Consider the following 25,766-nt stretch of genomic DNA (forward strand, 5'->3'; position numbering starts at 1 on the left):
GAATACAGAATCGACAAAAGTGTTAGTATCAGCTGTGAGGCTGTGACTTACTTGCCAGGCTCGGCAGTGTTACTGGACACAGGTCAGGAAGCGCTGACTTACTTGTCAGAACGGCCTTAGCGTGAATCACGCAAGCCAACGGAGATTAGATCTAATCGACCATTAGCATTGAATGACTCAAGGAGCATTAATGCCTGTCCGACCCTGAGGGTCGATGAACAAACAGAGCCTGGAGGCTAGTGGCTTACCCATCAGCCACTCTCCCGCTACAAAACAGAGCTTGAAGGCTAGTGGCTTACCTATCAGCCACTCTCTTGCTAGAAAACAGAGCTTGAAGGCTAGTGGCTTACCCATCAGCCACTCTTCCGCTACAAAACAGAGCTTGGAGGCTGGTGGCTTACCTAGCAGCCACTCTCCCGCTAGAAAAGAGAGCTTGGAGGCTAGTGGCTTACTCAACGGCCACTCTCCCGCTAAAATCATGTGATGTTCATTTGCTTGTTTGAAAGCTTTATGTTCAGTATGATTATAATGATAATCATTTGAAAATGTTTATGAGAAATGTTATGTTTTCTTGCTGGGCTTTGGCTCATGGGTGCTATGTGGTGCAGGTAAAGGGAAAGAAAAGCTCACCTAGCCTTGAGTGGAGAGCTGATGTGGTGTTGTGTACATATGTGGCCGCTTGACCACCACGGCCAAGGCGTTCTCAGAGGAACTAGGGGGTTTACCCTATTTTTGCCGCTTAGGTCGGCGGGATTGTAAATTTCAAACACTAGTGACCATTTTGTACTGAGAACCTCTTGTAAATGTTTTGTTTAGCTCTGCAGAGCAGTTTGTAATAAAATCTCCATTTCCTTTTTATTGGTTTTGTACCTTAACCTGTTAATCATACTTAGAGCACGTTTTTGACCAAAGGACTCAGGCAATGAGTCAAATTTCCGGTCCACCGTTCACCGTAACTGTTCTGGGGTAGCCAGGGCGTTACAGAACCCTTTGAACTTCTCCTTTCGAAAAACGTGCCTCCTACCATACTCGAGTGTGGACACGCGTCACTCGGGGATTGCACACCCAGAGTACTTAAGTACTCCCTATCTCTGTCCACGCCCTTTCATATATCCCTTTTTTGCCGCCAATATTATAACTAAACCCCATCCGTCAGATCGTTCCTCAACCCAAACCAAAGGCCCAGATCAATTCGACCTTTGACATCCCCCTGGGACGTATATATATATATATTTATGTATGCCCTTCTTCTTCATCACTCCCATTCTAACAATAAAAAAAAAGGAAAAAATCGAACCAGAGCCGTATTTTTTTTCTTTGCATGTTCTCTAAACCGAAGAGACAAAGTAACTCCATCGCTTTCGACTCCGTGAAAGCTTTCCTGCAACCGCTCCTTCAGTCGGCGATTTCATCATTCCCACGAACAATTTTGTGTAAGTTCATGTTCTCGATCCTTTTCTTTTCTTGGGCATATATATATTTACATATTCTTTACGTTTGCTAGAATACCTTCACTGGTTTTTACCAGTTTTTTAAGGTTTTATGTCGATAATAGGCAAACTTCTCATCCAAATAATTTTGATGTAGTTAGAATCACTATTTCAGACCCAAAATTTCTAGTATAAACATGTAAAAATTAGGTTTTTTTTTGGCAATAGAGGGTTTCGTGTAGCTTAAGAAATATAGTCATGCTCATAATGATTCATTCATGCTCTAACGAGTGACCTATATATCACGCGACTATTCAATGCTCCGAGTAGACAATTAATATTACTCGTGACCTACTCAGAATAGAACCCGACTAGTTCATCGAGTGCCAGAAAACTTGCATCCAAGATATTTTCCCAAGTGGCCAGACTTTGAATTCCTCAAGGAGAGTGGTTACCGGGGCCTTGATGAAACTTGTTGAAGAAGTAACGACCAGAAGGATAAAGACAAAAAGGGAAGTGAGGACCACGACTTGACCAAAAAGCATGTATGCCCACTTACCCCAGACAACTGAGTGGTAGCATAGGAAGAGTTGTTAGCTCCGTACAACTGACAATTCAGAATGTCAGGGGATAAAATCACACTCGGAAAGAGGAGGTGTGGCGTTTGACGTCATCTGCAATTTCTCAAGACATGGTCGTACTTAGTATGGATGTAACCCTTCAACCAACACTAGATTAGGCTACTCGGGAACATGAATATGCCAACTTATTGTTTTGAACACGAGAGACCAAGCATATTTCGCACACTTAGTGCCCTTTTCTTGTTTTCCTTTTATGTGAACCATGTTTTTAGTATGTAATCAGGAAAAATAATGCAATTAACTTTTATTAAAGAACACTAAAGATCAACAACTCCCTATAAATAGGGCTTGGATCTCGTTGTAAAAGACATAACACAACACAACTCGAGCAAGCCAAAATGTTGTCAAAATGTAACATCAAAGAGAACTTAAGTTTTGCAAGCTCTTAGTTAATATTATGACTCATGGACTAGGTCTCATTAACAGTTGAACGATGTAAAAACTCCATTGTTTAACTAGTTCTAAGCTTCGTAATCTTCTCTTACTTCTCATTGTTGAAAATGAGGTATTAATGTATTTTTTGGATTTTATTCTTGATTTGGTATACCGTGTAAATAAATTGTATTTCATTTTTTTGGAATTTATTCTTAGTTTAGTATACTATGTAAATAAATTGTACTTGATTTTCTAGATTTTTTTGAATTTTGCTAATGTGAATATTTTTTATTTATTTTTAAATATATTATTGGTGTCAGTAGTATCACTAATGTCGTTTAGTTTTAACGTAGATAGAAAAATGATGCTAAAACTCTTTTTTCTATTAGTGTTACTACTTGATAAATCATGTGTAAAGTATAAAATTATTGCATTTAATATCTTATACTTACAGAAGACAAGGTTGAGGTGTAAGTAAAGTAGTTAAAGTCATTTTATAAGTTCAAAATTTTTGTAAAGGAAAAGATATAGTGCCTTGTTGGATTTATGCTCTTGAAACACATAATGCAAACACAATTACCGCGTTTAATAAAAAAAATTATGATTTTACTTGTATGTCTATGTTTATATAAAATATTATGAAGTTTCATAATTATTATATTTAATTTTTAAGTATATATTTATTTATTCATGTATATACAAAATAATTCAATTCAAGATAAAAATTTAAAATTGTTTGTAGTTGCTAAACATAGTAATGAAGAATTTGATTTAAATTATAAGTGTGGTTTATTTTCTGTTATGAATAAGATAATTTATTCGGGCTATCAACATGGCAACACTAAAATTAAGTTGTTATACACAATAAAGATTTATGGTGTGTTTGTTTACAGGAATAAGGAATGAAAATTTGAGCATTTACGCATCATACCCATATTACCAAACTATGTCTAAGTCAATATAATTGGAAAAATATGCTCCTAAATCTAAATATAGCCAAATTGCCCTTAACAATTTGAACTTCTTATTTTCTTCTCGTTTTTCTCTCATTTTCCATTTCTCTCTCCCTCACCCCTATTCGACTGAGCATTTCTCTCCCTTTCCCTGCTGTTTGATTTTGTGATTCACACCAACCCTAACACGATTCAATCCCATCGATTTTGTGATTCAAATCTCAAATTTACTGCTCAAGAAACTCCCATCATTGCACTTTTTGGAGTAAAAAAAACATTGGTAAGTATCTCTTTATTCTATTTAATAATTTGTATATTTTTGTGTATGATTTTGTGATTTTTTTTCTACAATTTTTTCTTCTTGTTCTTAAAATGTAGAAATCTAAATTTGGTGACAAAATAGATGCAAGATTCATGTTTGTGTTTTTAGACACTAAAATAGATGCATTAAAATGCTATTGAATCATATCGATGTCAATATCTAAAATATACAAATATGAGCCATGCATCATTTTTGTATCGGTATACCATCAATTTCAGTGTTATAAAGACATTGTTAAATTAACCATCAATTTTTATCAATAATGCGTTGTTTTGCATCAATTGAAATGTTCCTAAACAAATCTAAGTAAACTATCAATTATGGTCTAAAGCCGGTGGGCATTGAAGAGAAGAGGGGTGTTGCCTTGGTCGAGTTCTAAGACTAGTTCTTGGTGGTGGTCGACGTTTTGTGAATTGCTTTAGCCTTGTCTAGAATTTGCAATTTGGCCTATTTTAATCTTTTTTAAATTCATATAAATCCTAATATGTTTAGTTTAATAATACTATAATTTATATTCATAACCTTAGTAACCAGATTTAAAATTAGTAATCGGTTTTTAAAATTGATAATCAAATTTTTATAAGTTTAGTAACTAGTTTTGAAAAGAATTTAGTATGTGGTTTTGAAAAAGTTAGCAACGAGTTATGTTGCTTTCCCAAATTTCAATATTATTGAAATATTTTTCATTTTTTTAAAGAAAAAGTTAAGAAAATGAAACTTCTATATTTTAATTAAAAGGAGCGATTTTTCCGTATTTTTTTATAAAGCTTTAATTTAATATTGTGAAATCTATGTATTTAGGACATAATTACAACACCACAGTGGCCTATATCATCACATTCAAGTAAAAATGATGAGTTATATCTTCATTGTGATTTGTGTTGGCTACTTTGTAACATTCCATTATTAAAAAAAGGGGGTTTTTATTCACAATTAATATCAAAGAAATAAAATACATAGAAATCTTTTCTTCTGGCTATTAGGTCTACATAGATAATAAAGTGGACGGGTAAGAAATCCCTAGCTCCATAAAAGCTTACTTGATCAAACACATGCTCAATATTAAGGCTTTTCTTGCCCTCTTGATTTGGATTTTGGTGTGTGACCACTACTTTCCAACCTACCATTGAATCTTACCACATTAATACAAAAACTACACTATCCATCTTATTGACTTCAAATATTGTAGAAAAATATATGTAGTTGCAGGCATCAATTATGTCCCACAACACGTCTAAGTGGTCAGCCATATTAATCCCAACCCTAAAAAAATGGTTTCCACTTCTTTTCTAACCCAAATTATTATATAAATATATATTTAAAAAAAAACAATAAGAAGAAAACAAATACAAAAAAATGTGGGTTCCATTACAATATTTTTTTAAAAATAAATCATTATAAAATTCAAAGCTATATGTTTTGAAAGAATAAGTATATTCACATTAATATGCATAATATTCTTTAACCCAGACAATACATTACAAAAAAATTGTTGCATGTGTAAAATTTAACCAAACAAAAAACACGCACGGATAATGTATGTAACAAAAAATTAATGCGTAATGACGAAACTACCCCTGATAAAGAGGGAAAAGGGGTGTGTTAAAGCCGGCAATTTCGACAATCCATAATCGCGCCTTTATTGACGGTCAACAGTCCGTCCGTTAAAGGAGGGTAATATTGATGACACAAAAGGCTGTTTGGTAACTAAAAATAGAACCCAAAAATAAAGAAAACGAAAAACAAAAAACCCAATATATTTCTAAAAATACCGAACAGTTTCCACAAAATTACAAACTGAGTCTTAACAGAGGAGCTGAGCTTCCCTTCTCCATTTTCATGGCCGCAATTCCAGAGGCTTAATAAAAAACGAGTCCCTCTTCTTTCTCAGACGTCTCCGATCAGCTTCTTCTTCTTCTTTTCTTTGGTTTGTTTCGTTTCGTTTCGTTTCGGGATTGGAGGGGGTTTGGTTTCTAAAATATGGTTCAGTTCTGCCTCAGGCGAAGAATTCAACGGCGTATGATGATTCTGCGGCGGTGCATTCGTCGACTCATGGATCGACTCCTCATGTCTTGCCTTAGAAAAACTGTCCGTTACAGGATGCTTCCTCAAGCCATCGCGTCGACTTCGCCTTCACCGGCTGTCGTGGATGGTACTACTGATTTCGATTCCACTCAAGCTGTACCGGAGCTGGCTCCAGTACCAGTTCCGACTCCGGTGATCAATCGTGAGTATGCAATGGACTCGGATTTGGTCTCCTTGAAGATCAGTCTCTTGGGAGATTCCAATATCGGGAAGACTAGCTTTTTGGTAAGTATTAATTTATATTTACGAATAAACTTTTTTAGTTTTCATGTTCTAATTTAATTTGATTGATTATTTATGAAATGTGAAGGAAAAATACATAGGTGAGGAGAAAGAAGAGGTTGTGAGGCATGAAAATGAGAATGGATTAAGCTCAATTGATAAGACATTAATCGTTGGAGATGCTCGCATTTCCTATTCCATTTGGGAAGTGGGAGGTAATTTTTTATTTATTTTTGTTTAATAATTAATGTGTTTCGAAAGTTAATTAATAATAAATAGAAGTGTAATTTAATTTTGTTATTTCTAATTAAATAGTAATGTTTAAATGTGTGTGTAGGAGATACGAAATCTCAAGAGCATATGGGATTTGCCTGTAAAGATTCTGTAGCTATTCTTTTCATGTTTGATCTGACAAGTCGGTGTACCTTAAATAGGTATATATGTGTGTTTTTTTAACTTAAATTTGTTAGTTAATGGCTTTCTTAATGTGATTATATCAACTAATCTGGTAGTTTTATGCTCAATTATTGTAGTGTCATTGGATGGTATCAACAAGCAAGGAAATGGAACCAGGTAATATAACTAAATATATATCTACAATTATGTATTATACTTAAAAAAGTGGATTCTTTTTCTAATTCTCTTTCATGGGTTGTGATTGGTTTTTCTTTTTTTATGTTTTTGGTTTTGGTAGACGGCAATTCCAATTTTAATTGGAACAAAGTTCGATGATTTTATCCAACTCCCCATAGATTTGCAATGGACAATAGCAAGTCAGGTAAATATCCGAGTCTTTCAATTAAACTTTTCATGACATTTCTGAGCAAAAATATGAATGGGTTAGCTGACAAAGATTGATCTGGAACAAGTACCACCCAAATTAACAAATCTTCAAAATAATTTGACAATAATTCAGGGTTTTACTTTATAATTTTGTTCTCTTCCATGTTTGACACGTTAGTAAAAGCTTACTACGAAATTTTACTAGAACAAGCAAGGAACATAATCGAGTAGACAAAGTACAGGATGTTACATCCTTCGTTGAAATTTGAACCCTAAGAATGGTTTATTTGTAATGCAAATTAAATATTGGCCGCAAACTCTGACCACCGAAGTTTCAAGCAAGATATTTTTAGAGATCTGCTAACAATTATTTGTAGTTTGAAGTCTTTTTCACCAATCAATAAACACCATCTATCCACACAATTTAATGACCTACATGACAAATAGAAAACCTTTGGGAATCATTGTGTCACCACTTTATTCAGGAAATAAATATTAAGACACTAAACATTTCTATTGGAACATAAACAACTAAAGAAAAGGCGTGTAAATTTGATTTGTATATGTTTGTGTGTAACAGGCAAGATCATATGCCAAGGCATTCAATGCAACGCTGTTCTTTTCGAGTGCAACGTACAACATTAATGTAAACAAGATCTTCAAATTTATCACGGCCAAGATCTTTGACTTGCCATGGACTGTGGAGCGCAATCTCACTATTGGAGAACCAATCATTGATTTCTAGTGTTCTTTTTTTTTTTAACTTGTACAGTGAAGTCTTTCCAATTCCAGGGGATGTTACAAGGATTACTACGAGTTGTTTCCTTGGATGTTTTGGAGAAAGGCAGAGGCGGAGAGAGCCCACATCTCCATTCTGGAATAACATTTCGTCCCTCAACAGTAGAAAAAAGCTTAAAGAATAAAAGTAAAAGAAAAAGATCGAGCGTTATTTACTCTAAATATACAGGAAAAAAAAAGTGAAGAAAAAACCCGTATACTTGGCAATTGAGTGTTGGAGAACCATATCATTCATTTTACTTTAATTACCCATATGAGTCTCTTTTTTCTTTATTCCTTTTTTTTTCTTAACATACTACTTTTAACCATAATCAATTGGGGACATCTGTCAAATAAGTGATCATGCATATGGTTGAGAAAAACATGAGTATGCTTTCTATAACATGTGGAAGTCCCAATCGCCAGACAAAATTAAAGTCACGCCCTCAAAATCAACAGAATGCCCTTTTTAGTTGTGCACATCTAGGTTCATATTATTTAGAACAGCAATCTGAATTAATAAACTTCAAAATGTGATTATTGGCAAGTCTAATTGGTAATCACATCTCACCTCCCCTTCCAATGGTTGAGGTTGAAGAAAGTTCAAATCCCCTATCCCATATCTAAAAAAGAAACAGAAAAAAAAACACACTTCTAAATGCGTTTTCACTCGAGTTTCACTTCCCTTTTGGGAGGATCAATCTCCAAATAGGTATAAGGCTCAGTTGGTTCCTCCCTGCAAAATTAAGTAGGCTTGATAATCTTGCAGCAACAGAATACAGAATAAAAATAATTGCATACAGTGAAAAACAATAACACCATTTTAAAAAGGTAAGATAAGCCATACCCAGGTTTAGAACGCATGCACTGCCAGAAGAGCTTGAAAGGTCCTGGAACAGTCTTAAAAGGATTTCCTTCAAAACAAGCCTACATGGCACACACATGAACAATATGATAAGTTAAACTCAAAATAATGGTGAAAAATATGCACAATATTCAGCTGATTTCTCAGAAAGTTACAACTTGCAACTACTTTATATAAGGAGTCCTGCTGAAAAAGCCTTCAGTGTGGACATCCCTAGAGTATTGTGGAGCCTCATAATTGGAGCTCAATTTGACTTCAAGTTTGTAACTTAACAGATTAAGCATGGAAATTTTAATATTAGTAATCAATAGTAGACACATTTGAAGTTTTTGGAATGCATCCTCGCATATATCTCAATTCTCAAGTACAAATAACAAAATTTCCTTTCTAAACCAGAAAATCCCCATGCCCAATTTTGATATTAAAAAAAAAATCCTCAATTCCGTGGAATGTCTATGACACAAACTTATGCTGGGGAGGATGTTTTCTAATTCTCTTCCAACAACAGATAAGTTTGTGTTTGCCAATAGAGGGAGTGAGGACTTTTTCTTGTGCTCGTTCTGCCATCATGTGAAATAATCTTCCCTTCACGTCTTTAAAGAGTGCTGCTTTGATAAAGCTTTATAGTTCACTAACCAGTTATTCTTGGAACATTAATGACTAAAGAGATTCAATGCATCAACATGGGAGAGTTCGCCAGGTGTATTATGAACTGAATAAAATCAGATTCAAAAGTCAACCCTTAGCCATTCACACCGCAAGAGCAGAGAATGGCAAAAGAGTAGAGGAATTCAGGTGCATTCCTGCCGATTTCATGTTGGCTCAGTCATCATCATAATTTTGATGAACCTGTTCCTCCTCAGTCTATAGACAATATGGAAGTTAAAGTCATGTTCACAGATACTTCTTCCATTCATGGTTGGGTGGGGTTAGCGGCGATAGCTTGCGCAGCAGATAACTGATATATGAGATGCTCTTCAGCACTAGAAGTTGAAACCAGCCATATGGCTGGCTTGTTCTTTTGCGAAGCAAATGAGGTGGTCTAAAATCTTGATCAAGTCGCGTTCCTTTCAAGAGGTTTCCTGTCTTTGTTCTAAGAAAGGTCCTCCTTATTGGTCTGTGGCTTCAAAATTCTATGAAGTTCTGTTTTTCATTCCCATGTTTAGTAGTTTTGATGCTGAGTTTCTGCCCAGATAATTTAATAGAGTAGCTGACTTAGTAGCTAAGCGGTCAAGATCTAGTAAGATCACTGGCTTATTTCGTTCTAAGGGATTTGCCACCCGGTTAGCCAGCTTTGGTCTAATGATTAAATATTTTTCTAGCAAAAAATAATCTATGATAAAATAGATACTTTCAGCTTAATTTCATTTCCAATGTCCCAAATAGCTCCCCGGATAAAAGAGTATAATAATAATTAAGAAGCATGATAAACCTAAGAAAACCCTTTATCACCAATGAGGTAGACTAACCAACAATCAAACTCCGGAGATTCATTGATTAAAAATTTATAAACCAATTCGCTAATTGAATCGGTAAATAGCTAATTCAGTGACAACAAAGCAATGAAATTAGGGCATTGAATAGGATAATGATTTATGAATATATAGAGTCAAATTCTGCAAAAGGAGGATCTGAAACAGTGACTGAAGAGGGAGTTCATACTTGGATGACGTCTTCAGCTCTATCATTGCAACGATGAGCTTTGGGCTGACGGTGCTCTCCCTCCGGCGTCCCCCATGGGCTTTCTCTCCTCGGCACTGGCCTCGTCTCGCTCATCCTTCTTCTTCTTCTCCGAACAGTATCTCTCTTTCAGAGGTTAGTGACGGGGTTTTAGGCAACAATATTATATTGGTTTTTTTTTAATTTAACCCGAAAAGACAAAACCAACCTTTCATTTTGGTTCTCATAAACGCACAAAACAGTTATAATTTAAGATTGGCAAGGGTAAAACGGGAAATATAGGCATAATAGGATTTATTTTTTATTAATTAAATAAAAACTGCTAATCTTGGTTTCATCCCAAATTTCTAGTCAAGACAAAAGAAAAAACCAGTAGGAGGAGGATTTTGATTTTGGGGAACGAAAATGGGTGTTTTGGTGAAGGCCATTGATGCGATACTGTTCTTGTTCTTTGTCATCATCGCGGTGGCGGCGCCGTTGATCGACGCGCAGACGTGTCTTCCGGCGAGTCTTATCCCAGATCTCTTGGTGGAGTTGACCAGTTGGTATAGCCGTGAGTTCGGCGATTATCTGGTTGCCGAGAGGCCTCATTTTTTTGCGGGTCTTCTATGGTTGGAGTTCCTTTTCCAATGGCCACTTGCTCTCATCAATTTGTACGGTATTTTGGGTGCCAAATCTTGGTTCAACACCACTTGTTTGATGTATGGCGTTTCAGCCTCTACCGCCTTGGTAAAGTTCTCTTTCCACAATTGGATCTTGGGTTTTTGATAAAGTTTTGATTCGTGAATTCTACCATTTGGGTTCGCTTTATATTTAGAATTTAATCATTTTCGATACGAGAACGTGTATAAAAGAGTTTTGCTATCGGATACATTTTCGATTTATCCGTACACTGTATGAACTTGTCTGTTTGTTTTGTTATGTTTATCTATATATTTCTTGGTTACTTTAACGAAGACTAATAGGAGTGAAGATTGAAGAACGCATACAAACACGTCCCCACGCATTGTTTGGAAATTATCATAAACACTTAGTCGAGAAGCAAGCTAACCAAGACAAATTTCTAAATCTATGAAACTCCAAAACTCCTTTATTAGAATAGTAATTGGGTTTGAGTTAAAACTTAAAAGCGTCCTGTTGTCCTTAGCAATGCATACTAGGCATTATGAAGCTTTTTTGAAGTTATGATCATTGATTAGTCTCTTTTTATTGATCTTCTTGGATATATGGGAAACCTTTTTCAGGCTGCTATACTATCAGAAATGATAGGGTCCGGAAAAGCATCTGATAAGCTAATAATGTTGCACTTACCTTTCCTGGGGTTTGGTGTCTTAGCCACGGTTCGTGGTCTACTACCACAATCTGGAAAGACTTCTTCAACTGTTGGCAAGGGGCCTGTGATGGCTAGGAAAAAGAGGGCTTGAAAAAGACAGTGTATCTTGCTAACTGGTGTACTGAAATTTTTGTGGTCCTTTACTTTCTATGGTGCATACTTTTGTTGCCCGATTGAGTATTGATGTAGTCTGATCTTAGCTTGTTGATCAAGGTGATGAAATTGGAACAAATTCTTATGGCTAAATTGGTGGTTTCTTGATTGGATTAGTCACGAGCTGTATACATAGAAGAAGTAGATGTATGATTGGAGATGGGATTTTCTAAACTAGATTTTATATTCTGGTTCACTAAATTGAATTTCCTTTATTTGAATTTTTGTGCTTGAGTCGGCTGTGTGTGTAGTTGTAATTCTACCCATAAGGTTAGAAGGAAATAAAAAATGTTATATGCGTAAGCATCTGTATTTTCAATCATGGTATTTTTAAATAGAAATAAGAAATTTATATTTGTATGCATCCAATACATATTCCCAGTCTTGGCATTTTGACGTCCGGAGCAGTTATGAAATTCAATCAATAGCTATTGGTTCTCTATATTTGTATGAAGATTGTAGAGTAAAAAGTTTGTTGATTCATGAATATATTGTAGCTAAACTTTACAGGAGCAGAAAAGAAAGACACAGAAGAGTATACAAGAATTTTGTTTCCTCACTATTCTAGTTGGTGTTAAAACATGCCAAAGAATTACATCTGATTTGGTTTTCTCCTTTTTGGAGAAACTTTCCAAGATTCACTATTGATTCATTTTGTGATCACATTGGTCTTGGAGCAAATCCCAGTTCTGAACTGCAAATATAGAAAAAGAAGAAAATTTAAGCCTATTGACTATCCAGGAAAATGGGTGCTTTAGTGAAGCCCATTGATGCAACACTCTTCTTCTTATTTCTAGTAGAGGCTTCATTTTTTGTGGGATTCGTTTATTTTGGTGCAAGCTCCTTTTTCCCTAGCTGCTGGTTCCCAAGTCTTGGTTCAACACCACCTGCTTGATTTACCTCTGCTAAATGGCCCTGGTACGGTAAATTTTCGCCCCGTGTTAATGAATTACTTGGATTCTTTTTTCATATAATAGTCTTTGTTATCAAATCTACAGTTGGTCCATGCTTCTTTAGATCTCACAATTAGCTGTATCCAAGGGGCAAGTATAATATTGTTGGCACTGCCAAATGGGAATGCTAAATACTTTTCTATCAGTGTGCTTGGCAAAAAATATAATGATTATGTTAAACCCCTAATGGGGCTAGTACTAAAATACAACAATTGAAGCAGATCCGTAGTGTATGAACTGTCTTGCTTACATTTTCATTGTTGTGAATATGTTATGTTTTCTTTTGCTTTGTGTCACTGTAACTTTATACTATAGGAGAGCACACTAACAAATTCGCACACACATATGAGGCTAGAAACATCTTGACTAATCTTCAATCACAAGCTCGCCCTGAACACACCAGCAATTATTAATAGAAAAATCAATACATATGATTGTCTTTCTCAACAATTAGTAGTAAATGGGTCCTGTTTTAAATTTCAAGTTTGTGGTTATTCAAAGTCGAGCCCCTCTCTTTCCTCTCTAAGTTCTTACTTGTATATAGACTTTTCCAGGTTGCTTCAATAATGGAAGTGAGGGTTAAGAAAGCATCTGCCAATCTATTAATGTTTTACTGGTCTTTCTTCTGGACTCTGCATCAACCATTGGCAAAGGACCTGCATATTAGGTAGGGGAAAAAAGTCTTATTAATACAGCCTTACTTGCTTTTTTTTTTGTCATTGGTGGAGAGGGATTTAAACTTGGGACCTCCTCATGTAATACCACAACCACAGCCTCGCTTGCTTACTTGGACTGAAGTTGTTTTACTATATCCATTGTTCCTTATTTTAGTCTCATCATTTAGTTTAGACGTTTATTAATTTGTTGCTCAGGAAGAAAATGGAATTTTTGTTACGTCAACATTGTTTTGGAACTTTCTCAGCTTAGTTCTTAAGATCTGTTCTCATCTATAATTTTCTGTGTAGTGTCAATGTTGTAATGCAACATGCCATAGTTGTTAATATTACTTCAATTTTCAATGTTGAATTTGTGTTACTATAACAACCTAAAGTATATGGTAAACATTTATAATTTTCTATCTTTCCAAGAAAAAAGATTCATTTCTTTGGTATAAAGTGAATAATTGTACTTTAGTTACTGTCAAATACTCTAGAGTCAAATTGTATACAAAATTAATTTTAGGCTATTTATTTGCGAAAGAAGAAACTGCCCTCTAATATCACATTACATATAAAAATGTAAGTATTAGCCAATAGAGTTTTCAAAGGTTAAAACATTAAATAGAAGACGAGCTTGTCTAGAACGCAGGTCTACAATTGTACTAAATTGTTATTTTTATAGTTGATTGGTAAGAGAAACCAGTATTAAAGAAGTGGCGAGCCAAATTCTTTGACAGAAAAGAAGAAGAAAAAATGTATTGATTTACAAAAATGGGTGTATTTGTGAAGCTGATTGATGCGATTATATTCATGTTCTTTTCAGTGATAGCAATATTGGCTCCGTTACTTGATTTGCAGACTATTCTTCGGGGCTAGTCTGTACCCGGAAGTGTTAATCAATCTGCAGAAGTGGTACGCTCACGAGTATGGTGACTATCTTTTCACAGAGAAGCCCCATTTTTTTGTTGGACTTGTTTGGCTCCAGCTCCTTGTTCGACGGCCGCATGCTCTTCTTAATATCTATGCTATTTTGGCTTCCAAATCTTGGTTCCCCATTACCTTCTTGATCTATGGCGCCTCGTTCTTGACCTCCATGGTAAAGTTTCTTCATTTTGGAATAAGTTCTATTGATTTTATTTATGATGGTTTTGATTGGTGAAATCTACGACCTGGGTGTGGGTTAGATTTTGAATTTGACTCCCTTTATATGGCTTGAATCACAATTTTTGTAATTGCTGCTGAGTCAACGATTTTGACACGTTTCAAGTTAAAGTGAATAAAACCCATGAATGTGTTCATGAAACTTCTACTATAATCGTAATTGTTTTATGTTTCGCTGTTATCCCATATGAATTAACATGTCTCATGGTTGTGATGGCTTTGACTTTTGACATGCTGATCTTCATATGATAATTAAGCCCCCATTTTCCACGAAATCAAGTTATTTTAGTTAAGCTAGCCTAATCATATATATTATATAATATATATAGTTAATCCCAATATCCACCCAATAATACCATATTATCTCTCCTTTTCCTCATTTGATGCTTGAATTTCAATGCTCTGGGTTTCACTGATCCCAGAATATAAGATGCTTTACTTGCCCCTTAACGTAGAGTAATAAGTTATTGGGTGTGATTTGAAAGTATCCTGTGGAGGCTTTCGGATGTTACGAGAACGTTGAACTTCAGAGATTTCCATTTGGTAGTTACTTAAGATTAGTAATCAATTATTATTATATTTTGTCCTTTTTTTTTGGACTTGCTTATTTGGAAACTTTTTTCAGGTTGCTGTGTACTGGCCTTTCTTTGGATTTGCAATATTGGCGATACTGCGCGGTCTGCTACCACAATCTGGCAAGACTGCATCAAACGTTGGCAAGAGACCTGCATTGCCTAGGAAAAAGAGGGTTTGAAACTATAGCCTAGTTTACAACTAGTGGACTAAAATTTGTTCTAATCCTTGCCATTGTTGTTTCCAGTGAGCCATATTGTGACCCCTAGTTTATTGAGTTGAGAAGTATTCCAAGTTTGTTGCTTAATTAATGAAGATAGGGGATCCTTTTTTATGGTCAAAATCATTGTTTTCTCCACTTGACTAATCTTGCATTGTGTGAACTCAACCACACAAAATAAATTAGGATTGGAGATTTCTTTAATCTGAAATTTCTCAACTGGTTTGAAATATTGGTTTTACCTCTGCTTACTGCCGAGTTTGACTGTATAATTATTATGTTTGCATTGAAGGTTTATCTATGTGTATGATTAAGTTTATGGTTCTTACTCTGGACACTAGATTGAAGAGGAGCTCTGTCGATCTTGATTGCGATTGCATGATTCAACATTACATTAGTCCAATTCCAAGTATAACAGAACTTTCCACAACTAAAATTTCAGAAATGTCACCTTTTGGTACTTTCTCAGTTTAGTTCTTACAATCTGTTTTCATCTATAGTTTTCTTAGTAATTTCAGGTAATGCAATATACCATGGTTATTACTTCAATTTTCAATGTTGAATTTGAATCACCATATAACAGCCAAAAGTATGTGATAAACATTTATATGTTTCTAAACTTTCCAAGAGAAAAGATCCAATTCTTTGGTATAAAGTGAATAATTTTCTTTTAGCCAAATACTCTAGTCAAACTGCATATAATCTTAATTATGGGTGATTTTATTAAAAAAAAAAAGACTTAAAAGACGAAACCGCCCTCTGATTTCACATTACATATAAATATGTAAGTATTAACCAATAGAGTATGCAAAGGTTAAAACAGTAAATAGAATACGCGCCTGTCTAGCACGATCTACAATTTGATGTAATTATATATATTTTGTATAGTTGATTGGTAAGAGAAACAAGTATTAAAGAAGCGTTGAGCTTAATTCTTTTACAGAAAAGAAGAAGAAGAAAAAACTTGTTGATTTGCAAAAATGGGTGTATTGGTGAAGCTGATCGATGCGATTATGTTAATGTTCTTTATAGTGATAGCAGTAGGAGCTCCGTTAATCGATTCGCAGACGATTCTTCCGGCGAGTCTGTTCCCGGAAGTGTTAATCAACCTGAAGAAGTGGTACGCTCATGAGTATGGTGACTATCTTTTCACAGAGAAGCCGCATTTCTTTGTAGGTCTGGTTTGGCTGCAGCTCCTATTTCAATGGCCTCTTTCTCTTCTTAATATGTACGCTATTTTGGCTTCCAAATCTTGGTTCCCCACTACCTCCTTGATCTATGGCGTCTCCATCTTGACCTCCACGGTAAAGTTTCTTCATTTTGAAATTATTTCTATTGGTTTTGATTTGTGAAATCTACGATCTGGGTGTGGATTAGATTTTGAATTTGAATCCTTTTTTATGGCTTAAATCTCAAATTTTTGGTAATTGGTACTGAGTCAATGAGTTTGACACTTGTGAATAAAACCGATAGATGTGTTCGTGTCCCATTTATGAAATTACTACTAACTATAGTAAGTAGGGATACAATAATGGAAATAGATCCGTACAGTGCATGAACTTTTGTGGTTACTCTGCTTCATTTTTAATTGTATTCTGTTTGGCTGTTATCCCATATGAAATAACATGTCTCATGGATGTGAGAAGCTGATCCTTATATGATAATTAAGGCCCTATTTGTCATGAAATCAAGTTATTTTAAATTAGAAAGCCTAATCATATATATATATATATATAGGTGGGCAATGCTAGTGTGGGGCATGGGTTTGCCCCCTACCGACAGAGGCAAAGTTGTTTTTTGATTCTTAGACAATTTATAAGCCAAATCATTTTATACGGTGGCTATTGCAGGCATTTCATTAGTTAGATTTGTTTTTTAAAAAAATAATCACACTTGCAATTATCTTTTTGAATTAGGAAATTATTTAGAATTTTTAAAAAATTAGTGAGATAACTACTGTAACTGTAACGTACAATGCCTTCAGTTATAACTATCATGTCTTAAACCCATGTCCCAATCTTAAAATTTTCCCATATATATTTTGTCCTCCATTCTGGCCAAGAATAGTTAATTCCAATATCCACCCAATAATATTATATCAGCTCCCCTTTTCCTCATTTGAAGCTTGAATATCATTGCTTCGGGTTGCACTGATCCCTGAACATAAGATCCTTGACTTGCCCCTTAACGTAGAAACTGGGTGTGTGATTTGAAAGTATCCTGTAGAGGCTTTTGCATGCTTATACGAATATTGAACTTTTGAGATTTCATTTTGATAGCTACTTAAGATTAGTCATTAATTTTTTGAACTTACATATATTGTAACTTTTTTTCAGGTTGCTATTTTATCAGAAATGATAAGGTCTGGGAAAGCATCCGATAAGCTCCTAATGATGTACTGGCCTTTCTTTGGATTTGCAATATTGGCAACGCTGCGCGGTCTACTACCACAATCCGGCAAGACTGCGTCAACCGTTGGCAAGAAACCTGCATTGCCTAGGAAAAAGAGAGTGTGAAACCATAGCCTAGTTTACTAACTAGTGGAGTAAAGTTTCTTGTAATCCTTACCATTGTTGTTTTCAGTGCTCCATATTGTGCTCCCTAGTTTATTGCGGTTGATGTATTCCAATTTTGATGCTTAGTTGATGAAGATGAGGGATTCTTTTTTATGGTCAAAATCATTGTTTTCTCCACTTTACTATTGCATTGTATGAACTCAACCACTCAAAATAAATAAGGATTGGAGATGAATTTCTTTAATCTGAAATTTCTCAACTGGTTTGAAATGTAGCTGTTACCTCTCTGTGCTTACTGCTGAGTTTGGCTGTATGAAGTTATTTTATCTGTGTGTATGATTAAGTTTATATAGTTCTTGCTCGTCTTGACATGAGATTGAAGAGGAAAGAGCTCTGTCGATCTTGATTTGATTGCATGATTTAACAGTATTTTGATCCAATTCCAAGTATAACAAAACTTTCCACAACTAACATTTCAGAAATGTTTTAACAGTATGTATAATTATAGTGTTCACTTCACAAAATTGAGTATTACGAAAATTGTATCTACAAAGCGTTAGGGGTAGACCAAAAGATAATATTCTCACAAGCTTGACTTAGAAAAATGCTTTTCATCCCGCATAAAACAGAGCTAAGTTGGCATTAAATAATTGACTATTAGCTGAGGTGAACTGACTGCTCATCAGAATTTTTTTTTTGCCAAACTCAATAAAAATTGAACAACTGGCTGGACGAGCAGCACTGCTAGCAGGACATGATAAGCTATACTTTCCCTCCCCCTAAAACCAGTTGTTTGAACCTGAATGTTGCTAATAAGGCTCACATTCCTTACAACTCATTTCACTATGAAGTTAGTTAAACATTTTTAATTTAAACGAAATGCTAAGCTCAACACTGCCACTACCACCAGAAGAAAAATTCAATCTTAGGATTAGGTCGCTTTCTGATAGCCTAGCTTTACTATAACCAGTAAATGGTAAGGTGATAACAAATGACTTACAAAATTCTTAGTATACACAATCAGCTACACTTCCGCATTTGAGCTAAGCTCATTGGCGATTTCTAAGTTAAGATTCACAATCATGCATACACATAATCAGAAAGCGACCCATAATCTAAGAGAAATCGTTCGCATATATTGTGAGCAACAATGGTGAAATGACAAAATATTGAAGAAATGAACACCATGAAAGATTAGACATATATTAGCTATAGAAGCAATATCCATTTCAACAGCTCTTAATTAAATGGGGAAAAAAATCTAAACCCTTGTCTGGTTGTAGTTGTGAGCTGAAACCGGAAATAGGGAAATAATTAAGAACATATATATAGATATGTGAAGCATTAAACCCCACATGCCTACAACCCTAAAATAAGGCTAAAAACAAATGTTAATGAAGATGAAATCTAAAGGGAATGTTCATTAAACCTACATCCATAAAACTATAAGGTCTCAAGTCTTTTAATGCCTTTTTCTACTTAATTTGTTCGATGAAGTCAATACCCGAACCCCTATAATCCTTGCAAACTCGAAATTGAAATGCTTAGAATGGATCATGTAAGGTGCGCTCTTGACTTCTCCAAAATGTCTTGCATTCATTTCCTTAACACCTTAATTAGGCTTCTTTATCTTTCTACTTTCCCTTTGATTGCCTCCACTGATTTTGACCATCTTCTTAATTCTATCAAATGTTTCTGCAAGAAATTAAAAAGAACACTTATCAAATCCATATTTAATTAAAGAAAGAAGGCAATATGGATTAGGGTGAGAAGAAACATATATATGTATACATATAATATTATAAAGTTTATATATACATGTAAAAACTATACCTAGCTGCTACATTACACCCCAAATAAAATAATACGTTTAGTTATATTACATACCATTTGTATTCATGACTTAAGAGTTAAGAAAATGATTAAAATTAATCTTGTCAATTAATGTTATAGACATAACCAATTTCATCACTATCAATACAGGTAATTAATAAGTTAAAACTAAACAAGTGCTTGATGAAATAATGATCTGGCTGGAATATACTAATATACATTTGTGGTGTGTGTATGTAATATATAGTATAAACTAAGTTAATAGAGAGAGAGAGAGAGTTAAGTACTTACATTATTATGAAGCTAGCACTGTAATATTACGCAGTCTCGCATGACAAAGAAGCCTTAATCCTCTCGACCGTGCAAGCAATAAGATTGTTAACAGTTGCGACCGATCCAAGAGAAAGCTTAGCTGTAGGGACCGAGTCAACCAAAATCTGAAACGCAACAGTCAGGAGAGAACCGCCTGAAGAACAAGGTTCAATGCCACCTCCGCCAGTCCCATCGGGGAGAATGGCGAATCCCGACGGAAGTAGAGCCACATAGTCCGGATCGCCACCGTTTAGAACCACGTTCATCGCAACAATATCCACCGGAGCATAAATCACAAACGACGCCGTTTGGTCGGTGCAGCTCTCTTGTAATATCAGCATGTTGCTTTGGCTTGAGTTGGCACTCTACAAAGGAATCAAAACACATTTGTTCATTAGGGTAAAGGTAGGGAGGTCATAAATGTATATTACATACACAAAAAGGGAAAAATATAGTAACCAAAAATACAAACATTTACTCGAAGTAGAGAGACGCAGTTTCCAGTATCACGACCATTTGCGATGTGTGCCATTTCTTGAACAACTCCCCCATTGGAAAGAATATCCCACTAGTAAATATTTATTATAACAAAATAAGTACGTATGATTAGTCTATAATTACTCGTGCAATTCATATATACTTAATCATGCTAAACACCAAATACTAGTTATAATCATGTACCTCGCTTCGAGAATTCTCGTCGCGGAGGAAATCAAAGACTCTTTTGGGAGAAACAGGAAGCCAGAATGAAGTAGCAGCACTTAACACAATCCCAGGAGGCCTGCCTGGATCATCCACGCTCTTACGGGTCATGACCCGAACATCATCAGCTCCGGTTCCGGAGAGTGTTGTCCATGTGTGAGTGGTGGAGGCACTCACCCCAGCACAAAAGCTTATCACCATTCTCTCAGCCAACTTTAGCATACTCTTTCTCCCTTCTTGGTTTGTTATCACTGAAATATTGGCAATCAATTATGACAATATTATATATATCTACGTACCCTCTAAAACACTACTTACTTGTATAGTATATATATATGTGAACAAATTGATTATATTATTACCACCAACATCACCGGTTGGAATGTTGGTTGCCATGGCACTAGCTAGTCGTTCGCATTGACGATCCAAGGTGGCAACCCATCGTTTTGCACCAAATCCATGGCCAGAGTTAACTAGCTGCTTGTAGAGATTGTGAACTCCTCTATCATCCACTTCTACATGCTCAACCCATGTCACCTAGAAGAAACATAACCAAATTATTTTATTTTTTTTAACAAGAGAAGAAAAACATGTTAGTTACAAGCATAATAAATAGATTGTGATTTTGAAATTATGAAAACCTTAGAGTATCCATTTGGCATTTCTTGGATAAGGCAGCCAGAAGGCCTTCTTCGGCATCGAACTGCTGGACTAGGTCGTAGGTGGTCCAAAGAAACATCAACTACTGCCCAAGTCCCATCCGCATGTTGTTTACAGTACCTTACATAGTAACTCTCACGAGTTGGAACCAGCGGTGAAGGCACTTGAAATTCTGCTGTCATCTGACAACACATACATATACATCGAATAATGACTTTCAATAAAAAAATACATACATACAAAAGCCATATAGGGTGTTAAGGATTCAATTAAATTACAAGTAATTAAACATTCTTGTTTGGGTACGTATGCGTGAATATATATACATGTAAGTTTATGATCCCCTAGGATCCATATATATCTTAAATTAGAATAGGATAGAATGGAAAAAAATTCATTTTCATTATTCTTTTTCTTTTTTGTTTGGTTAAAAATTAAAGTATTGAAATAACATTTTAATGCAATGACCTCTCTCATCCAAAAGTAAATGGAAAGGCCGGCCGTTCATATTAATTAAATTTGATTAATTTTATCATTCTAGCTCATTTATTTGTTTTCATTACTCCCAACCAAATCTTCCTTTAGTGTTTGTAACTCCCAACCAAGTCTACCTTTATAGTGTTTGTAGCAACTTTAGACTAACTGCTTGAAAGTGTAATTCATCTTTAATTTTTGTGTTTTCTTGTATTATATTCTTCTATCTTTATAATAGTATGAAATAAGTCAAACTTAAAATTTAGAGAGGGTGGATGTTGCTATCAATAGATATAAACATTAACAAACACACACATATATATTCACACACACAAATGTCCTGTGCTAACAATATAATCATACCACTTGCAAAGCTCCATTGAAATTTCCGGCGACTCCAGTTGAGAGGACTTCTAAAGCCATTGCTCTTGAAACAATACCAGAGAAAACAGTCGACCATTGATTCTACATATATAGAAAATAGACTCCAGAATTAATAACAAGGGTTTAGATTAACGGAATTATACATATATTTTATGAATCTAAATCAATTATTACGTACCACATCCATGAGAATCTCAACAAGGTTAATGTGGTTCATGATAACGACAGCAGTCTCACGGGAAGCTTCGCATTTGAAACCAGCAGGCTTGGGCCCGATTCCTCGAGGGAATGTGCGAACGTACTCGTCCTCTTCGAGCACGGCGCTGGCACCATCGAGGCTAGTTATCCACAAGGGCTCTCCCATTTGGGCCATCCTAATCAGCTCCTCCATGGCTGCAACCGCAAGCTCAATTATCATAGGCTTATCAGCCTCATTGGGGGCACTCATCGTCCTCAGAAGATCTCCGGTGGCACCTCCATACATCTCTCCTCCAATGCCTGCCTGAGTCCCAAAGTTTCCCACTCCGAGTTCGAGTGGACGAGGCGTAACTGGGGATGAGAGGAGAGGGTAGTTCACTACAGGCTTGCCCACGTACTTAGCAGCTATGGCAGAAATACGATCAATCTGGAAACATGGTATGAAATGAGACTGTTAAGTTAAGAAAAAGATTAATTATGTGTGAGAAAATGGCTTTGAAAATAAAGAAAAAACATACCTCTTCTCTTAAACGGGCATTTTCTAGTCTCAAATGGTGTTCATCAAACGACATCTCTCCTATTGCCGTTGGGCCACCGCAGTTAGGGCATGAGGCGTTGCTCAAAGCTTCTCTGTACCTCATGTTGTCAGCTCTTAGTTTATCATTTTCTGTGCGGAGTTGAGTGTTTTCATGGCGCTCATGCTGGGTCTGCAAGAGGATATATAGCCCAATTTTCACCTTATCTAAAATATGTACTATATATATACCCGACCCTTAATTAATAAATATAAATATAGACAAACAATATACTTGATAAAAAAAGATACAACAAAAAAATTAAGTTAAAGAGTTATTATTTAGTTGAAAGTCACGGGGGGGCTGAATATTTGCACCAATATATAATATATATGTATGTATATTTATACCTTCATTTGGGTGCGCTTGTTTTGAAACCAAAATTTGACTTGTAATGGCTCTAACCCTAATTCCCGGCTCAATTCTTTTCTTTGCTTATCATCTGGATGTGGACACTCCTTGAAGAATCTACACACATAAATACATAAAAAGAACCGAAATTGAGTAAACCCAAATCAAATATCAACTACAAAAGACCATTAATAAGAGCCAATAATAATTGAAAATTAACTACTTAATTAATTGATGTATTTATTAAATATCGAAGATTTTCTCACGCTTCCATTTCTTGTATCTGATGCTGAGTGTGGCGATGGTAGCGCTTCTTCTTGGGCCGCTGCTGGTCATGGTCGTCACCGGAGGCACCCTCTTGGTTTTCACTACCGGATTTAGTTGCGCTGTCGAAAACGTCGTCGTCTCGGCCGAGACGAGCGTTGAGATCGCTTTCGGAGGTGGTGTTCTGGGCTGCCATGTCTAGTGGGTGAAGAAGCTGGTGACCACCTTCCATCATGTTTGGCTGGAACATATCTACAGATCTTTAAGATTCCCAAGCTTATGGGTTTTCAATCTAACAAAAAAATTACAAAACTCAACAAAATATGAAAAACAAAATAGATTATATATGTATAAATTTTCAAAAATGATTTTTGATAGATATCATGGAGGTGGAGCCCTATTTGATCATATGGATTCTGTTTAGTGTAGCACGCATATAAAAAAAAAAAATTGGAGAAAAAAAGGATATTAGAATTCTCTTTTTCTAGGGGAACTCACTCACCCAAGTTAAAATACTATTTGACTAATGGAGTAGGATCAGAAAGCTTTGAACTTTGGTTACTAGATCTCTTTTGGTCTGTGTAACAAGACTCAAGAGAGAAAAAAGTAGACTTTTTTTTTTTCGAAACCGAGAAGGATTTTTGTTAAAATACTTGAATATTAGTCATTCTGAGGCCAAACAAGTACCACCTGTTTGTTTTAGAATGCATAACAATGGGTTAGAAGAAGAGGATATAAGGTAATAAAGCTGTATATATACATTATTTAAATATTAAAAAAATCATAGATTAAAAAAAAAAAAGAAAAAGATCTGGACCCATCAATCTTATTACCATGAAAATCTTATATATTTAGATATTTTTTTATTTAAAAAAATTAACAAAATAACTATGTGTCATTAAAATAAAAAATTATAGAGATGCAAATAATTAAATTGAAAGGAAATTAATATATATATATATATATATATATAGTATCAAACTGTGTCCTGACCTGACTAAGAGTAAGTCCTGAAGATGAACCAAACCCACCAACATTTCCATTCCGTCCGATTATCGACGGCATGTTCGTCGACGGAATCATAATCCCGGCCGGCATGTTGAAAAACCCAGAAACCCTAAATTCCTTTTTACACCGTCCAGTTTTGAAAAACTATGTTGTTTTCATACTCTTCTTCTTATATATAAAAAAGAGGTCGAGTCAAAAAAGAGTTCTGACTACTACTACTACTACTTTAATCTTAGATTCTTTGGCAGTAGTGTTAGTCTAAACTAAACTAAACAAAAACCTTTTACAAAGTAAAATGGACTGAGCTGACAATGAGTTATTTTTTTTTTTTTGGGGCGTTTGGAAAGGTTTAAAATCTCTCTTTTGTCAATCTGTTTTCTTACGTTAAACAGAGACTATCATATAAAGAAAGATAAGGTTGACAATTTGGATTCGGCTTTTGACAGACAAAATTAACCAAACAAATGAAAATATAAAAAATAAAAATAAAAATGAGAGAACAAAAAAAATCTATGTAACGCCCTCGAAGATCTCGGAGAATCCAACGTTGTCTTAACAGTACTATTTTTACGTTATCCTTAGAACTTTATAGCACCATGATCTGGAGCAAATGGATAAAATCGAAAATGTAACAAAATCAAATTATTCTTAACAAAAGAGAGAGAGAGGGAGAGACAGAAAAATTAAGAGTGTTTATATACTATACTCACCAGCATATAAATATATATTGTACTGTTTCATGCCCTAATTAAGGCCCCAGAAAAGATGAGACTATCAGATCTGCTTTGGGGCTAGGTAGCTAAAGAGTATTGTCGGCGAACCAATATTTTTGGGGCTGCAATGGGTTTGTGAGACTAGTTTTTGTAATATATAGTTAAGCTGCTAAGGTTGAGTAGCAAGGGCTTCAATGAAGTTGGAAGAAATATATATATATATATATATATGGAAGAAAATTAAGAAGACGAAGAATCAAAAGACAGAGAGGAAAAAAGGAAAATAAGAGGGGAAGAAGTGGGTGTGAGAGGAAGAAAGGAAGGAGAAAAGGGAAGCAGATGGAGGAAAATGTGGCAGCGAGGAGTTATTGCAAAGCTTATTGAGAGGGTGCAATTGCATTAAATGGTGGGAGAGAGGTGTAATTGCATTGAGAGAGAGAGAGAGAGAGAGAGAGAGAGAGAGAGAGAGAGAAGTATTTCTTAGGTGCTTGGTGGTATATATTTCCAAAGAGGAGAGTATATGTATATATGATGGATGCAACCGAATGACGGCTACCAAACTCAAGAGACTTTTCCAATACAAATTCTCAT

General features: G+C 35.3%; 6 protein-coding genes across 16 annotated transcripts; 4 read left to right on the forward strand and 2 right to left on the reverse strand.

Moving 5' to 3' along the window:
* Window positions 1–5,435: 5,435 nt before the first annotated feature.
* LOC133817589 (septum-promoting GTP-binding protein 1-like) lies at window positions 5,436–7,882 on the forward strand. The gene is made up of 6 exons (XM_062250152.1): window positions 5,436–6,031; window positions 6,117–6,243; window positions 6,366–6,462; window positions 6,562–6,601; window positions 6,723–6,806; window positions 7,392–7,882. Exons 1-6 carry the CDS (start codon window positions 5,702–5,704, stop codon window positions 7,554–7,556), a joined length of 843 nt encoding a protein of 280 aa, XP_062106136.1. The 5' UTR covers window positions 5,436–5,701; the 3' UTR covers window positions 7,557–7,882.
* A 117-nt stretch (window positions 7,883–7,999) lies between these two features.
* LOC133817593 (uncharacterized) lies at window positions 8,000–10,322 on the reverse strand. The gene is made up of 3 exons (XM_062250158.1): window positions 10,116–10,322; window positions 8,436–8,515; window positions 8,000–8,324 (listed from the first exon to the last, which is right to left on the reverse strand). The coding sequence occupies exons 1-3, from the start codon at window positions 10,227–10,229 to the stop codon at window positions 8,255–8,257; spliced, it is 264 nt and encodes an 87-aa protein (XP_062106142.1). The 5' UTR covers window positions 10,230–10,322; the 3' UTR covers window positions 8,000–8,254.
* Window positions 10,323–10,480: 158 nt separating this feature from the next.
* LOC133817590 (uncharacterized) lies at window positions 10,481–11,988 on the forward strand. The gene is made up of 2 exons (XM_062250154.1): window positions 10,481–10,862; window positions 11,378–11,988. The coding sequence occupies exons 1-2, from the start codon at window positions 10,539–10,541 to the stop codon at window positions 11,555–11,557; spliced, it is 504 nt and encodes a 167-aa protein (XP_062106138.1). The 5' UTR covers window positions 10,481–10,538; the 3' UTR covers window positions 11,558–11,988.
* Window positions 11,989–12,168: 180 nt separating this feature from the next.
* LOC133817592 (uncharacterized) lies at window positions 12,169–15,513 on the forward strand. 2 transcript variants are annotated; one of them, XM_062250157.1, is made up of 4 exons: window positions 12,169–12,537; window positions 13,117–13,239; window positions 14,090–14,327; window positions 15,018–15,513. In XM_062250157.1, the coding sequence occupies exons 2-4, from the start codon at window positions 13,139–13,141 to the stop codon at window positions 15,144–15,146; spliced, it is 468 nt and encodes a 155-aa protein (XP_062106141.1). In that variant the 5' UTR covers window positions 12,169–12,537; window positions 13,117–13,138; the 3' UTR covers window positions 15,147–15,513. The 2 variants fall into 2 exon arrangements, with proteins under 2 accessions (XP_062106141.1, XP_062106140.1); XM_062250156.1 differs by having other exon boundaries at window positions 13,127–13,239.
* A 475-nt stretch (window positions 15,514–15,988) lies between these two features.
* On the forward strand, window positions 15,989–17,960 carry LOC133817591 (uncharacterized). Its single transcript, XM_062250155.1, has 2 exons — window positions 15,989–16,489; window positions 17,522–17,960. The coding sequence occupies exons 1-2, from the start codon at window positions 16,166–16,168 to the stop codon at window positions 17,699–17,701; spliced, it is 504 nt and encodes a 167-aa protein (XP_062106139.1). The 5' UTR covers window positions 15,989–16,165; the 3' UTR covers window positions 17,702–17,960.
* Window positions 17,961–18,870: 910 nt separating this feature from the next.
* LOC133817587 (homeobox-leucine zipper protein HDG2) lies at window positions 18,871–25,598 on the reverse strand. Of its 10 annotated transcripts, none has more exons than XM_062250144.1 (13): window positions 25,173–25,598; window positions 24,448–25,063; window positions 23,457–23,695; window positions 23,190–23,307; window positions 22,783–22,971; window positions 22,245–22,691; window positions 22,046–22,147; window positions 21,190–21,390; window positions 20,911–21,085; window positions 20,528–20,799; window positions 20,325–20,414; window positions 19,826–20,211; window positions 18,871–19,396 (listed from the first exon to the last, which is right to left on the reverse strand). In XM_062250144.1, exons 2-12 carry the CDS (start codon window positions 24,550–24,552, stop codon window positions 19,852–19,854), a joined length of 2,298 nt encoding a protein of 765 aa, XP_062106128.1. In that variant the 5' UTR covers window positions 24,553–25,063; window positions 25,173–25,598; the 3' UTR covers window positions 18,871–19,396; window positions 19,826–19,851. The 10 variants fall into 10 exon arrangements, with proteins under 10 accessions (XP_062106128.1, XP_062106127.1, XP_062106126.1 ...); XM_062250143.1 differs by having other exon boundaries at window positions 20,319–20,414; window positions 24,448–24,630; window positions 25,173–25,597; XM_062250142.1 differs by having other exon boundaries at window positions 20,319–20,414; window positions 25,173–25,597.
* Between the last annotated feature and the right edge of the window lie 168 nt (window positions 25,599–25,766).

Source organism: Humulus lupulus, chromosome 2 (assembly GCF_963169125.1).
Source record: "Humulus lupulus chromosome 2, drHumLupu1.1, whole genome shotgun sequence".
In the NCBI taxonomy this organism is placed as follows: domain Eukaryota; kingdom Viridiplantae; phylum Streptophyta; class Magnoliopsida; order Rosales; family Cannabaceae; genus Humulus; species Humulus lupulus.

Bases quoted from the DNA above. Each gene is read 5' to 3' on its own strand.
- LOC133817589 (XM_062250152.1), top strand. From the start codon at position 5,702: ATGGTTCAGTTCTGCCTCAGGCGAAGAATTCAACGGCGTATGATGATT. The intron at 6,463-6,561 runs GTATATATGTGT...CAATTATTGTAG, and splicing joins AGTCGGTGTACCTTAAATAG to TGTCATTGGATGGTATCAAC. The intron at 6,602-6,722 runs GTAATATAACTA...TGGTTTTGGTAG, and splicing joins AAGCAAGGAAATGGAACCAG to ACGGCAATTCCAATTTTAAT.
- LOC133817593 (XM_062250158.1), bottom strand. From the start codon at position 10,229: ATGAGCGAGACGAGGCCAGTGCCGAGGAGAGAAAGCCCATGGGGGACG. The intron at 8,516-10,115 runs GTATGAACTCCC...TGTGCCATGTAG, and splicing joins GAGCTGAAGACGTCATCCAA to GCTTGTTTTGAAGGAAATCC. The intron at 8,325-8,435 runs GTATGGCTTATC...TTAATTTTGCAG, and splicing joins TGCATGCGTTCTAAACCTGG to GGAGGAACCAACTGAGCCTT.
- LOC133817590 (XM_062250154.1), top strand. From the start codon at position 10,539: ATGGGTGTTTTGGTGAAGGCCATTGATGCGATACTGTTCTTGTTCTTT. The intron at 10,863-11,377 runs GTAAAGTTCTCT...AACCTTTTTCAG, and splicing joins TTTCAGCCTCTACCGCCTTG to GCTGCTATACTATCAGAAAT.
- LOC133817592 (XM_062250156.1), top strand. The intron at 13,240-14,089 runs GTAGGGGAAAAA...CTTGATTTGCAG, and splicing joins GCAAAGGACCTGCATATTAG to ACTATTCTTCGGGGCTAGTC. The intron at 14,328-15,017 runs GTAAAGTTTCTT...AACTTTTTTCAG, and splicing joins CCTCGTTCTTGACCTCCATG to GTTGCTGTGTACTGGCCTTT.
- LOC133817591 (XM_062250155.1), top strand. From the start codon at position 16,166: ATGGGTGTATTGGTGAAGCTGATCGATGCGATTATGTTAATGTTCTTT. The intron at 16,490-17,521 runs GTAAAGTTTCTT...ACTTTTTTTCAG, and splicing joins TCTCCATCTTGACCTCCACG to GTTGCTATTTTATCAGAAAT.
- LOC133817587 (XM_062250143.1), bottom strand. From the start codon at position 24,552: ATGCCGGCCGGGATTATGATTCCGTCGACGAACATGCCGTCGATAATC. The intron at 22,692-22,782 runs GTATGTTTTTTC...CCATGTTTCCAG, and splicing joins ATGCCCGTTTAAGAGAAGAG to ATTGATCGTATTTCTGCCAT. The intron at 20,800-20,910 runs GTAATAATATAA...CCAATATTTCAG, and splicing joins TCCAACCGGTGATGTTGGTG to TGATAACAAACCAAGAAGGG.